This window comes from Trichinella spiralis (assembly GCF_000181795.1).
Source record: "Trichinella spiralis strain ISS 195 chromosome Unknown Scfld1, whole genome shotgun sequence".
In the NCBI taxonomy this organism is placed as follows: domain Eukaryota; kingdom Metazoa; phylum Nematoda; class Enoplea; order Trichinellida; family Trichinellidae; genus Trichinella; species Trichinella spiralis.
In genome coordinates, this window is record NW_003526940.1 from 967,498 (window position 1) to 982,715 (window position 15,218).

At 27.6% G+C, this 15,218-nt stretch overlaps 4 protein-coding genes across 4 annotated transcripts; 2 read left to right on the top strand and 2 right to left on the bottom strand.

The window, feature by feature from the left end:
• Positions 1-26: 26 nt before the first annotated feature.
• On the top strand, positions 27-1,049 carry Tsp_07372 (conserved hypothetical protein). The gene has a single exon (XM_003381603.1). The coding sequence runs from the start codon at positions 27-29 to the stop codon at positions 1,047-1,049; it is 1,023 nt and encodes a 340-aa protein (XP_003381651.1).
• A 2,202-nt stretch (positions 1,050-3,251) lies between these two features.
• Tsp_07371 (conserved hypothetical protein) lies at positions 3,252-4,352 on the bottom strand. Its single transcript, XM_003381604.1, has 4 exons — positions 4,293-4,352; positions 3,591-3,753; positions 3,359-3,541; positions 3,252-3,277 (listed from the first exon to the last, which is right to left on the bottom strand). Exons 1-4 carry the CDS (start codon positions 4,350-4,352, stop codon positions 3,252-3,254), a joined length of 432 nt encoding a protein of 143 aa, XP_003381652.1.
• A 2,432-nt stretch (positions 4,353-6,784) lies between these two features.
• On the top strand, positions 6,785-10,217 carry Tsp_07370 (hypothetical protein). Its single transcript, XM_003381605.1, has 3 exons — positions 6,785-6,888; positions 6,918-6,991; positions 9,739-10,217. The coding sequence occupies exons 1-3, from the start codon at positions 6,785-6,787 to the stop codon at positions 10,215-10,217; spliced, it is 657 nt and encodes a 218-aa protein (XP_003381653.1).
• Positions 10,218-10,295: 78 nt separating this feature from the next.
• Positions 10,296-14,655, bottom strand: Tsp_07369 (large neutral amino acids transporter small subunit 1). The gene is made up of 13 exons (XM_003381606.1): positions 14,379-14,655; positions 13,958-14,147; positions 13,434-13,559; positions 13,283-13,393; positions 13,133-13,177; positions 12,959-13,082; positions 12,631-12,734; positions 12,263-12,359; positions 11,912-12,064; positions 11,677-11,761; positions 11,421-11,474; positions 10,978-10,994; positions 10,296-10,301 (listed from the first exon to the last, which is right to left on the bottom strand). The coding sequence occupies exons 1-13, from the start codon at positions 14,653-14,655 to the stop codon at positions 10,296-10,298; spliced, it is 1,389 nt and encodes a 462-aa protein (XP_003381654.1).
• Positions 14,656-15,218: the final 563 nt, after the last annotated feature.

Genomic DNA, 15,218 nt, shown 5'->3' on the forward strand with positions numbered 1-15,218 from the left:
GAAGCTTTTAAGCAGGTGTCTGTTTGATGGACGTCTGCCGCTTGTTGGTACTGATACAGTCCATTTTTGTTTGGTTGGCCACTGGTTTACTGGAACATTTGAATTTTAAGCAAACTAAAAATGCGCATAAAATAGTATATGAACACGGTACACTTCCATTCCCAGGCGACGAAAACTGCGCCGACATTTTTGATGCGGATTCGAGTTTTCTTTGTGATGTAGATCAGTGGCTTACCGTGGCTGAAGCAAGTGACCTGTATCACTGGTTGCGCTCTCACAACTATATCACTTGTTTTGAAGCTTCGGCGCATAAATCAGATTGTTCTCATAAATCAATTACTCATTTTCCATCTTTGTTCGTGTCTATGGTGGATATGATACGATTGAACAATGCTTCTGATTGTTTTCCAAGAAAACTTAGTGATCAAGCAACTCCCAAACGTGCAGAACTTGACTCTCTGGCTAATAATGGACTGTTTCACTTTACATCTGATTCACTGGAACAATTTTATGCAGACAAAGAACCACCACTATGCCAGGTGGATATCTTTTTACTCTTGGTAAAAGCTGTTACATTATGCGACAATGGTGTATGGTTGACTTTGCGCAATCATAGAAAGCCAATGCTGGGCATAGCTTTGCGTTTACATGGAGAACAAGCACTACAAGAAGAACTGACATCTTCATTACAAAAGTTAATTAACACTATTGTGCTAAATGGATCATTGCTGACAACTTTGGATATAATCAAAACTACGTTAAGTGCTCTGCAGCCAATTATAAATCAAGCTCATGAACAGCAGACATTTCCGCTGCTTGAATCCCCCTGCAGTAACGATTTTAAAAATGGACATCATATTCCAAAATGGGCAATGACCACTTTTATTGTTTCTGTTGTTCTGATTCTATTTTGTACCTTTATTGGCTATTTTATTAATAGTCATGCTCGGGCACCACAGTTTTGTGATCCAAATCCGTTTACTCTGATCAATTTTGGAAGAAGAAATGGCAGGAAGTGGAGAGCCGGATTTGGCGGCGGTCTCATCTAAGCTGACTTGTCATCATCGAGTGAATGGATAATTCCATCACAACAGGTGTGTTTATTGAAATTTATGCACTAGTAGCTATGACAACAGCGCATACTTTTGATTCATTTGCTCTCTTCTACCTGATTTGTGGGGTATTAATTAAATACCTCAGTTGGCTTTTTATTTTTGTACTAGAAAAATTATGAATCTTACTTAATGCTGGATAAAATCTGTTCAAAATCTGCTGCTTACTCATTTGAATATGTTGATAACTGAGATGTAAAACACTTTTGAAAACAATTATTTTAACAGTTTTTAAAATTGTTTTTTTCTAAATTAAAATTTTTCATTAAAACTGTTCATTGTGGTTTCATTTATACAAAAATTTCATAAGAAATTTCACTCAGTGAGCACTATCAGCATGCAAAGCACTGTTTTGCATAATAAATAAAATCAAAAATTTACAATTAATTCCCATAATTGCTCATATAATAATATTTAAATGTGGTCAGTGGCAATAAATTTAGTTGTAAGCATCAAGACTTCAATAGCATATTTTTTAAACCATGGTTAAATTTTCTTAATTGATTTGATTTTTTTAAATTAAAAAATCTTATTTTATAAAAAAAATTACAGTAACCTTGAATCGAGCATAACGTACTAAGCTATAATAAGATCGCTTAATTAATGACTTCAAAAGATTTAGAAAACAGTCACACTAATAATATTATTTTAACGACGTCCTATAATAATAATAATAATAGTCACACATTATGCTTGATTAGTGTTTAAAATGTTTAAAAATTTATTAAACATAACATTTTTTATTTTTGCAGTGCAATGAAAACCTTTTGCATATAATTTACAAATGTTTTATTTGAAAATTAAAAAAAGTGATGTATAACAACCGAAAAACAATTAAAAAAGGCTTTAATGAACCTGAAAATCTAAAAGAGAGATTTGAACTTTAATCAAAATTTTCACTTTTTCTATTATAGAAAATAAATTTACTTATCATTTATAGATAATTTGAATAATTATCTTGTTTACTGTTATCTGAAATTTTAGTTTACATTGACGAAGATAATTTATTGATAGATTTCTAATTAGACGAATAAGTTAAATTTAATTATATTTCATTAAATTACTTTATTTTAACTTCTTTAAACGATTTGATTTGAATAATCAGCTGAAAAAAGATATTATGAAGCTGAAAATATTCATGAGCAGTTTTGACTACGGTTAATAATACTTTTCAATTTGATCTTGCACAAGTGAATAAATAAAGTATCATACAAAAATAAGAATTGTAATTGGATTATAAATTTTTTCACATATTTCACGCTAAATCATCAAACATAATTTTATTTGTAATTTATGTTTTGTTAATTTGAAAAATTGCTATTGAATAGAATTTGAAAATAAAACCAAACAACATTACCAAACAAATTTACAAAGTTATTACATATAAATGTCTCTCTTCGTTACAGAGGTTGTAATATTGTTACTACAGTAATTATGGATAAATAAATAAAAATGTATAATTTAATATAAAGAAATTGACTACCTTTTGTAATTTTTTAAATTAATTAATAAAATTATTATTTTTGCTTTATTACAAAGTATCGCTATCGTTATAGGGAGATTGCTTTATATTTTTCTACATTTCATATAAAAATGATAAATTTATTCTTTGTGTGTTGGTCCTAACTTTATGTTATGTTATGTTAAAATAGTTAATAAATAAATTCCGGACTTAATATTTACAATTTCATTACTCAAACACTGATTACAAAAAACGTAGCATAATAAAAAGTGTTTTCTTTTTTTGAATATCCCCCTATGCCCAGGAAATTGTAATGCTGGGAATTAATTTTAAGATGCCACTGTAAGTTTGTGTAAAATAAGACTGCATCTTGTGAGAAAGTAATTTAACTTTTTTAAAAGTATGAAGATGACGAACACTTGCATCAGACAAGTGCAATAATATAATTACTGACAAGCTGCAGGATATCTTTTTTATACTGTAACTATTCAAATGGCATAGAAGATATTTTTTGCAGTTTTTTATTTTTCAATCACTCAATGCCCATGGTTAGTGAAATACAAATAAATAGAAATATGGTTCCATTTTCACATGTATAATAATAATAATAATAGATAATAGAAAGTAAATTTTATTTCATTATTGAATTGTTGCAGTTTGTCGCCAATTCTTTTTCTTTACGTCACGTATCTTAAGCGTAAATCTGTAAAAAAACAGTATGCTTTTATAATCAATGCTGTCACAGTTTAGAAATTACAATATGCATGAAATTTTTGAAAATTACCTGAATCGCCAAATTTATCATGCAGTTGACGAGAATATGAACGTTTTCCGAATCGCATCAATCCAGGCGCTGAATCATCATAGCGGTCATAACCCTGAACAACACGTTTTCCAAATCTCATTAATCCTGGTGCATCATATTTTTTCCATAAAAATCGGCCAGGTATATCTTCATATAAAACATCTATGAAAAATTTTATTTACTTTTTTCAAATTTTATTCTATAAACTTACTTTCTTTAAAATTATCCATGTCCGCTTCGGTACAACTTCCAAACGAAATGCTACAAAGAAAAACTACGCCCAAAACAAACATAATGCTTTGAAGAGAAATGTAACTTTTCATTGTTGATCTGAAAGGAAAAGTTTTCATTAGTTTATTTGCAATATTACTAGACTTATTATTTAAAAATATTTGAATTATTTTGCAAATGAAAAAGAATATCTTCTGAAAATAAGTATTTTTACTGATTTCACCAATAACTGAACTGTCAAATTTTTTACAAAACAAAATTCTTTTTAGCTGCATATACAAAATGCTATATCACATTCTTGCATTATGACTGTGGTTATACAAAGTACTTCATTGTAAATATAAAAAATAAATGCAGTTTTAAATATTTTCTATATAATATATTTATAGAAAAGTTTATAAATTGCAGAATTTCAAAATCAAAAAAAGTTTTCAATTTTATATTTAGAAACAGATATTTATTTTGTGATTCACCTATGTAAGAAATTTTGGAAATGAGAATAACTATTTAATTTATATTTATTTTAGAATAGATCCATTACGGCAAAGGATTATTAGAATTAATGAAAAAATTAATCTTTTCTGTATTTATTTTATTAATTAAAATAAAAAGCAAAAGCAAGTATAACCGTGATGACAAAAATTTGCAATTCTATTTGCAAAATTGAATTATTGCTAATCACATTAAAGCTCAAAGTGTCAGAGAATTTATCAGTCATAACCCATAAAATCATAAGTGGCATTATATTTAAATGCTTAAATATAAACTTTAAATAGCAAGTTTTCTCACCAAAATGTTGAGTATTTTATATAAATACAATGGTAATTTAATCGGATTGTTAAATTGCCACGGGCAAATTGAAAAAATAAGCCTTTAATGCTGCTGTTTTCATGTTATCAGATTTATAAAGCAAATTTCCAGCACCCCTAGTGGAATTTTTCATCATCCCACTTAAATGATTTTCTTCTTATTTGATACTATTCATTTTGTAATCTATTTTCAAGCATTGATTTTTATGTGAATTTTTGAAGCATTAACAACTGTTTTATATGCAGCATGTTTCGATCATCATTTTAATAAGAATATTTTCTATTTTTTGTTGATAAAATACAGGCTGTTATTTTGCAAAGGATGCATAAAATTTGGGAATAATGCCCTATGATGATTCCTTTATTAAATTTATATCGCAATACGCGTGTGTGTATCGAGTACACTTCATTCCAATTTTTATATTCTTGATTGGTTGCCATTGTTCAGTCGAAATTATACTCTTTCATGTCTCATGAATGGGTTCGTCTCTTTTATCAAATTGATTATTATTTCAATTTGTCAAATAAAAATTTGACTTAAATAAAAAATATTTTTCTATTTTGCATATTTAAAAATATTACTTTAAATTATTAAAATTGCATATTATTGTGCAATTAGAGTTATGAATTACAATATGATTTAGAATTCAAAAAACTGAAATTGAATATAAAAAATACTTAATTGCTGAGTTTAATTGTTTCAGAATATTATTAAATGCTGAAATTCTTTGTGTTGTTTTTGATTTCAGTTTTATGCAATATACTTCATATACTTTTCAAATGTGAAATTAAATTTTATTTTTAAAACATTTTAAACTATTTAAATCATATAAAATTTTTACAGATCTTCCAACTTTCAAAATTGTTTCAACGTTTAATAATTGCAGAACTAAAGGAAAATAATTATTCCACTGGAGTTTTTGTTTTTTTCTGTGCAAATGGTTAAAGTTGTAAAGATTTATTTTCAAAATTCATTATAATCCAACCTTTTAGAAGACAAAAATTTTTTACCTAACAAAAGAGCATTTACACCATTTGCAAATTGTGCAATTGATTAATTATGCTCTTATTTTGGGTTCCAGCTACTCAAAAAGCAATTTCTCTTTTTATTTTTAATCGAATCAATTTTTCATCGTGAGGAGGTTTTTAAGTCAATAAAGATGAAATGGCTCATTTTATTAAATACAGAAAAAGCAATTTGATAAAAACGATATGTCAAAATTTGATGGTTGCAGCATGGTTTAAATTTCTGAGCAATTTAAAAAAGTTTTTTATTATTAGCCTTTAATTTTCACCAAAAAATACTATAAATTAGTTTTCTTTTTACAAATTACAAAAATTGATCTTTCTGCAGCAAGATTGCACAATAAAAGTAAATTGTCAAACAAAAATATGCTTCGTGTTCTGTTAAGTGGTTTGAATTATTTTGTGATTTTCGAAAACTCTGCATTCAATAATGCTTACGGCCTTATTGTAATTATTTATTGGGGGCAAGCTTTTCATACAGTTATTAACTTCATTATCGTTTCATTATTAAATGATGATGAAATTTTCTTATAAAATTTTTGTAATTTCAAATGTTTAATTTTATTCATTATTAATAAAATTTAATGATTTTAGTCTATAATAAGTTATTTATGCATTCTTGTCAATAGATGATAATAATTTTGAGTAATGAAAGTTATTTTAAATATAATTTTACCTTTTAATATGAATTCGATATCGACTTTGCACTTTTAGAAACAAAATTAAAATACAAACATTTGATCAGTTTGGGAATTTCATTAGATAATCAAGAATCATATTTATACAAGTTCATTAGGGTATTTCATACATTGTTCTTCATAATTTCTAATAATAAAATCGAACTATTTATGCACATCAAATATTATATAACAGTGATCAAGAGAATTCATTTTCTCGTTATCTGTTAAATTTAAAGTTACTATTTTTTTCAATTTTCAAGAATATTTTTTCATATATGAGCAGCTGAAATGCATATAAATCTGTTAGATTGATTCTAAAAAATTGAATATGCTAATATACATCAGTTTGCCTAAATGCATTCAAGTTATACATTAAAATTATAAAACTGAAAGCTTTGCTGAAAAAAAATATAGTTCATAGTATGAATTTCAGAAATTTGCTTAGAAATAAAACAGAAAATCAGTTTGCAAATTAAATTGATTAAATCATGGAACCGTTATTATGGAAAAATGAACTTACTGTTTGGTGCAATTTTTCTGATTTTTGAAAGCGAGAATAGAAAATTCTTCAACTATATGTATATTCTAGAAATGTAAATGAAAGTGAAAGGGAAATTGGACTGGCTAGAAGTTGAATGAATATTAGAAGAGCTGTGTAAATGAATAAGTATACCACAGTATTAGTTGGTACACCACAGTGGTGGCCAAACAGTGTTCGTGCAATTGAAATAATGATAAAGTCGAATATTTACCAATATAGCCAGTAAGAAAAATTAAAATTGACATTTCCAGCAAAACAGTGGACTGTAATGATCATGCTGGCAATTTAGTTAAAACAATCACCAGTCTAACGTTGGCTTATACATGTAGGCTGATTCTATTAGGCTGACAAATTGTACATTATTCTCATCTGGTGCAAAATAAAAATAATTTAAATTTGAATTTTATGCATCCAATTAATGTATCTCATTTGTAGAGCATACAATGAAAATGACCAAGTGCTAATACAATTTTCAACGTGCTGCTTGCTTCAAACATTTTCAAAACAAGCACAAACAATGTTGTTGTTCATCAGTATACTTTAATATACGATGATATTATTATTATTATAAAAAGATTTTTTTGGTATTATTTTCACAGGCATATCAGTGAATGAAATTTTTTGTTTTTTTAATTTCAAAATCTTAATAAAACTTTCATCTTAAATAAAACAAAATTTAATAAAAATTAACAAAAATTGAAAAGAATAATCTACAATCTAAAATAAAATTTTGTCATTTTAAATAATTTCAGCAAAAGTGAAAATAAAAATGATTGAAATTGAAATTGAAATGTCACACGTATAGCTTTTGAGCAATATTTTTGACCATTACATCAGCATGACGCATTTAAAATAATCAAACCACGTTTGTATTTGCTTTCATTTTGATTTTGAATTATTAAAACTAAAAAATCATAACTATGAAATGCTTCGTCCATAATGTTCCATTTAGCAAATTTATTTAATAGATCAGGACAGCATTTCATGCGTCACATAAAATTAACAAATGAACTGTCAATTTCATTACTTGAACATTGCTTTAAATAGCTTAATCATTGAGAAGATGTTTCTGAGCTGCTTTCAAATGAAACAAGCTGAACAAAATTGCAAATTAGCAGAAATAAAAATAAATCACACTCTCTAATGAAATGCTTCAAAAATTGAAATACCATAGAATGAACTTTACAACTGTTGAACTATTTCAAAAGTCAAAACAATAAAGCTAGCGTAAAACAATTTTAATAAAAGTATATTTTTTGTAAACTTGAACAATAAACAAAAAAGCGGCTTTATTCATTAATTAATTTATTTTATAAAAATTATTCAATCACCAATTAAACTGGACAAATCTTAGGGAGTAGTCAGTGCTTTGTTCAGAGGAATTTTTACAGTTTAAATAATACAATTTTGTTAAAATAAACAAACAGAAATTATGCAATATTACAGTAGAATAGTTGATTAAATGACAAGAATTAAGGCAATTGTAAATTCCAGAATGATCAAAATTAATGAAATATTTTGCACAACATTTTCCATGAATAAAATGACTTTAAACATTTCAACATTAAAATTGTTTATGTTACTGGTATAATAAAATTAAAATGAGAAAAAAACAAGTAATTATTAATTTTGCGTAATTTATTTATTGCTTTTTCATCAAATATATTAAAATTAAATTGAAATTATTCCAAAATAATAATGTTCAAATGAAAAGGGTGACTGTTTTATATTCAAATGAAATTCAGCAATAAATAATACAATAATGATGAAGAAATATTATTTATTGTTTATTTAAGATAATAAATAAATAATTTAATTTGAATTTCAGTAATAAAAGTATTAAAATTAGTGTGAACTTACTGGAGTTGTTGAAAAGAGTCGAAGAGGTTGTTTATTAACTGCCGGTTGATCACAATAACAGTGATAATAATGAAAAAATAATAATAGAAATGATACTCTTGTTGGTGATAAAAACGCTTTAATATTTATTTTATTTATATGCTTGATATTGGTTTAAAATTAATCAATAGAGGGAAACAAGTGATTGACGACTGAAACCTTAAAAGCTGAAAAAGGCTTAAAAATTCAGCTTCTTCTTAATCTTTGAGTCTGATTGATCAATTGGCATGCATTAAAAAGAAATAAATGGCACATATACATACAAAGAGACAATTGTCTTCTCATGGAAATTATCACTACAGTTTTTTCTTCTTCTTCTTCTTCAAGAACCCCCACATTGAAGGAATTTGTGCTTGATTTTCAAACTTGGCAATTTTTCAAAATAGCTAACTTTTCTATTTTTAACATTGTTCATCATTCAACTTGTTAATCTGCATCAATGAATCATTCAAATTTGCAAGTGAATTTGCAAAGTCATGAAATTGCTCTTGCAGAAGTGAATTTCCATCAAATGACGTGAACAGGCTAAATCTATTCTTCCTTATTTACTTTCTAAATCCATCGAAGCTTATCGTTATCTGATAAACTTTTGAAAATTATTGCTATATTTATTCCATTTTTTGAATTTGTTTTCAAATTAACTGAAAAGATCAGATGAATTTCAAAAATAAAAAAATGCTCAGGATAGTTGCATACGTTTAATATCCCACAAAAGTTTTATTGCAAAGTTTTACAACTTAACTATTTTTACTCACCCAGAAGAAAGAAATTCCATTTTTAAATTATATATTTTTTAAATGAATTTTTTAATAAAAATGAAAAATAATTAATAAGAAGTACGCTTTTTGTAAAGCAAAATATGATAAACAAGTAACAGTTTTATTATTCGTTTTTAAAGTACTTTCGCTCCATTTTCAACTGACGAATAAACAAATTAGAATGTTGTTCAGTAGGAAAGCTAATGATAATGATGATATATGCTTGACTGATGTGATGCTGACATTGACCTTTAATTTTCCATACAAGGCCATTACAGTTAATGATCCTTGATCAAATTCAGGTCGTCATATTTGTTGTTGTAAACAACAAATTCTTGCCACTATTCTTACAATATTAAAGTGAAATAGATACATATTTATTTACTTTTATGCAAATATATACATATAACTAAAGATATGCAAGTAATTGATTATTTATCAATAATTTTTATTGTTGTGGTTCAAAATTTAAATGCGAAAGAAATTCTGACAGACGAGAAATTCGTCGAAGCTAAGATGCATGGTCGAATTCGACGAGATTCGCTACTGGACGAAACTTTAAAGGCTGGATACGATGCCGCATTTTTGAAAAGTGAAATAATGAAGCAACAATTCCAAGAGTCCCAACGTCGGCTTGCCCCATTTATGCACCGAGTTATTCCGAATATACCGATCATTCCGGCTAACTTGATGCCAGTCAGTGAAACTGGAATGCTTGCAAAGCAGCTTGCTTTACCAGCCCAACTGCCCCCCGTTCACAAACACCAGCCAGACATTTCCGTCACGGACTTTATCATGCTGAACGTTTATTTAACATCAAAAATTGATCTTCTACAAAAGCAGTTGAACATTTTGACAAACAAAGTATTAGCAATAGAAAAAAAATTGCTGTAATGTTTTTTTGTTGTTCTGTCAGTTATAAAATTTGCCTTAAAGCCTTGAAACGTTTGTAATAAAATATATCAAGAAACATTATTGCTTTAAAAAAAAACAAAAGAATAAAACTGATGGATGCTGATGGTATATGCTAAACTAAATAACAAACGTTTAATGAATTAGTATGATTATTTTCTATTTCGACGGAAATAAATATTCTTTATCGTTGGGATTAAATTGAAATCGATTTTTCGCTTGTTGAAGCATACTTTATGTTAATTATGGACAATTAGTTTGATTTCAGATCAGAAAAATTTCAAACCAGTTCATAAATCAAACGGAAAATGTAAATTTCTCGTACTTTAAACAATCCCATTTTTATTTGAACAAATAAAGTTATAAATAATTATTAAGAATAATGTAAAATTGCATATACTTATTAGATAATCATTCCATAAAAATTTACATTCGCAAGCAAAATACCTTTCTATTTATCTTGTACAGAGGCTCGATTTTTATCCGTAATTCATATGCATTGCATGACCCGTATGGGAAGTGATAATGATGAAAAGTCAAAAATTCTTCAATTGCATTTATCGTTCACTGGAAATTTTATCATCCTAAAATTAATTTAGCCACTTTTTATGAAGCATCTAAGATATCTTGTAAACAAAAAATAAAAAAGCCCCAGAATATAAAAACAGTATATATATTCAAATATTAAAAATAAATTTCTCCGGTTTCAGATAATAAATCATTGTGAAATTTTTTCAAATACTTGTTTGCATCTGTTTTCTATAAATAATTCACCATTTTTTAAAATTTATTAATTATGTGTTAGTTGAAATTGGCTGCAATGAAATTTTTACTTGACTTGTCAAAATTGTCATTGCATCATATATTTGATAACGTGCATGTATAATTTGAAAAAATACTTTCAAACGATAATGGCAAACTTGACTAGCTGATTTTTGATTATTAATCATAATCATAAGCGTTGCTTAATAGCGAATTCTTTACTTAAATATTCCGAGAAGGACTTTCTACGAATGAAGCATTCTTTGAAAGAACTTGAATTATAATATCCTACTTTGTTAAATTTGTGATATGAGAAAAGCACCATCATTGGCTGTATCACTGAATACTTTTTAGATTAATCAAAATAATGTTCGCCTGATTAAGTTGTAAAATTTCCAAAAATATAAGATTAAAATGATCAACTCTTCACTTCTGGAATTGCCATCAGCAATTTTTGCATTGATACGGTTGTCTTTTCTGCAAAATTAATATAAATAATATGAATCTTTATGAAAAATTTTTGAACAATCATATTTTACCTGAAAAACGGGAAATAAATTCGGGTCTGAATTTGATGAAAAGAAAATACACTGGAATGCCAGACAGCATAATGACGATGCCAATTGCTAAAATTATTTCAAATACAGATGACTAACAAAAGGAAAACATCAAAATTTACCAGTATCTGTTGGTTCTGCAATGATGGGAACCACGACAAGAAAAATGCAACCGGCAAAGAAGAGAATGGGAAAAATTAAATTCACCTAAAAAATTTTACCAAAATGAAATTTTAAAGAGTATTAAAATTTATACAACAATTATACATAAAGAAACTAGCATAATTTGCTTTACTAATGTGAAAATTGGAATTTTGATTGATAATTTTGATTAATAGAAAAAAATAATTCATTTACTTTAATCACTCTTGGTGCATTTGGCATTGTTCGACGAAAGTGAAACACACATAACGTAGCCACTGCAATGGCGAGCCAGTTGACGACTTGGACACAGTTTATCAGCGTAAATATGTTCTGACTTAGCAAAAGAAAAAGGCAAGAAAGAATACCCTGCAAAATAATGCTCAAAATGTATGATATACTCGAGAAAAAATCTGTTTTAATATCTTCAACTTTAAAAATTAATACCAAAAATTATTGATTTACATGAAAAATCAAAGTAAGTTTTCACTTTATTAAACTGAAACAAATTTTAAACCATATTAATCAACAACAATCCAAACTGATGTTGCTCGCTTTGTGTTTTACCGTTATGATAGTTGCGGGAAAGGGAGTACGATGTTTCATGCTGATAAGAGTCATTGTTTCTGGCATGTGTCCCTCTCTTGCTCCAACAAAGTACAATCTAAAAGTTAAACTTTTAACAATTTAGCTTCTAAAATAAACAAACTGCCTAATATAAAACAGCTGAATTATTAAATTGTGATTTAATTATTCTATGAAATAAAATTATTACTGAACACACGATTCAAGCTTTGAAATAATGCCATTCTAAAAATATAAATTACATTTTCCTATCATAATGCTTTTTTATTTGATTACTCTCCATGTAGATCATTTATTAATAAGAGACGCATATTTAAATCATGTAGCGATACAAATACATATTTGAAAACCTTGATGTAGTCAATATTGTGCCGTTGCATGATCCAATTGTAGAAAGAGCAACAAATACCGGCATTATCCATGCGGCGGGTCCATAAACTTTTTCTGCAAACGTCTATAACATATTACAATAATTAGTTATAACGGATTTATAATTTTACAATTAAGTTTGTATTTATTGTCCATTTATTTATTTAAATAATCAAGAATCTTCAAGTGCACAATGAAAGGAAAAAGTTTCATGTAACTTTTATCATGTTATATTATGAAATATATAAAAAGTATATATATATATATATATATATAATATAAAAGTTTAAATTAAATAACAAATCTTACAGTTGCAGTTGCATCTGTTGCTAAAAATTCATGCGGTGGAATGACAGCGTAAAAAGCTACATTGGTCAAAGTGTATATAACTGTTACAGTGGTGCATGATATTGCAATAGCCAACGGTAAATTTCTAAAAGTAAAATTTTGATTATTTAATATGGATTTAAGTTACCGTTTTACCTTTTTGGATTTTGAATTTCTTCAACTATAAAATTGAGGTAATTCCTTAAAAGCACATTGTTTACCTTTGATATATTAAAAAATGCAAAATAAACAATAATTTTAAAAAATCATGTTTCAGCGAAAAAAAATTTAAAAGAATATAATTACCATCCATTGTAAGCAAATAAAGCTGAGTAGAGGGCAAGTGATATATCTCCAGCATTCATACTGGTACCACTGAATGCATCATCAAAACTTCCAGAATTAGCTACAAACTTCCTGATTGTCAAAAACTTGTTCAAAATATGATATAACATACTTATAAAAAGCATAACTACGCCGGTAATTATGACCAACACAAGAGCTAAAAGTTTTGCATATGTTGTGACATCTTGAATTCGAGTAGACCATCGAACGCTCTGTGAATTTATCCACGTTAACAATACTATAAACAATTTGAGCAACAATAAATCATCTATCAATTTAAAGTAATATAAAATATTTTAACAATTAAGCATTGTTAAGCAAATAAAAATGCAAAATAAATGTCTTACAAATAAGACAACATGCGAGCAAAGGTTCAGCATATTCAGGAATGGGGCAGTTTTGAAAAACTAATACTAATACATATTTGGAAAATGTCAACGATATAACAGCAATGGAACATGGCCTAAAACAAAGCAGTTCATTTAGGTTCATCTTTCAATTTAGTGATCAGATGAAGAGTAAAAGTTAGCAGTTGAAAGAAATAAAGTTAGTGCTTAAAAACAAAAAATTATATAAATCTATTTCAAGTAAAACATTCAAAAGGAGATAAATAAAACTTTGAAATTCTTTTATTACCTAATTATAATCACTTCAACCCAGAGTCGGATGAATGCAATCATCGGACCATATGCTTTCCTGATGTAAGCATAGTCGCCTCCGCTGTCAGAAATCAATGTTCCAAGTTCAGAATAACAGTAGGAGCCAAGGGCGGCAAAAATACCACCACAAACCCACAAAATTAAAGACAGTCCAACACTTCCAGCTTCTAAAAGCACATTTTAATTAATTATTGTCGTATATGCAGTAAAATGCTCAAATAAATAGAATTTTTTTTTACAAAAGTAATGATAAAACTACGGAAAATAATGAATACTGACTAAAGTATTTTCAATATAGAATGTTCATGCAAGAGGTTTGTTTCATTTAAATACATTTATATGAAGCAACTAAAACCTAACTGAAATTTACTTTTCAAAGTAGATTAATCTTTTCTTACTTTCGTGAACACCTTTGGGAGATATGAATATTCCACTTCCAATTATGACGCCAATTATAATGTTCACTCCGTTGAGCAATGTTATTGAACGTTCAAGCTTCAACTCTCCACTGTCATGAATGTCTGTTTTATTTTTACCGTTTTCACCTTTCTTACATTGATCTTCATTTAAATGTATCTCAGTGTCTGCCGGATCTTTGAGTTTTGAATCAGATACAATTGCCAACTGTGAATCAGGTCTGTGACGAAGTGACTTGCTGTTTTTGCTTGATGACATAATAATAATACTTTAAAGCTTAAGTTTTTACTGGAAATTCGTTAGCTTTTGAAAGTAAAACAAAATTCTATTGATGAACAGCAATACTCTGATGAATAAAAAAGCAAAAAAGATATGAATAGTTAGTTGGTTTGATTGATGTCGCAGTGCTTATTTCGCAGTTAAATAATAATAATTAAAGGAAATGGAGGACCTTGATTTAGCGGAAATTTCTTTAGCTGCAAAACAAAAAGATTAAACCGATGCCGTTTGATGACATTTCAGAGTGTACAATTGGCCTGATGCGATGCTATTGATACCAAAACGTGAATACCAGTTTCCAACAAGCCATCTGACATATGGGAACGTGCTCACGTGTCAAAAGTTGACTGATATTCAGTACGTTGATTTCATTATGGTATACGACGGAAAAAGCTGACAATGGAAAATAATCATTCATTTTCAGCAAGTATGACGCCAACAGTATGATTACGTAATATTTTCGTGTCATTCATACTTATAATTTTCCTATATCAGGTTGTAATAATTTAATCAAATTGGATTTATTGTTATGACAAACAAAA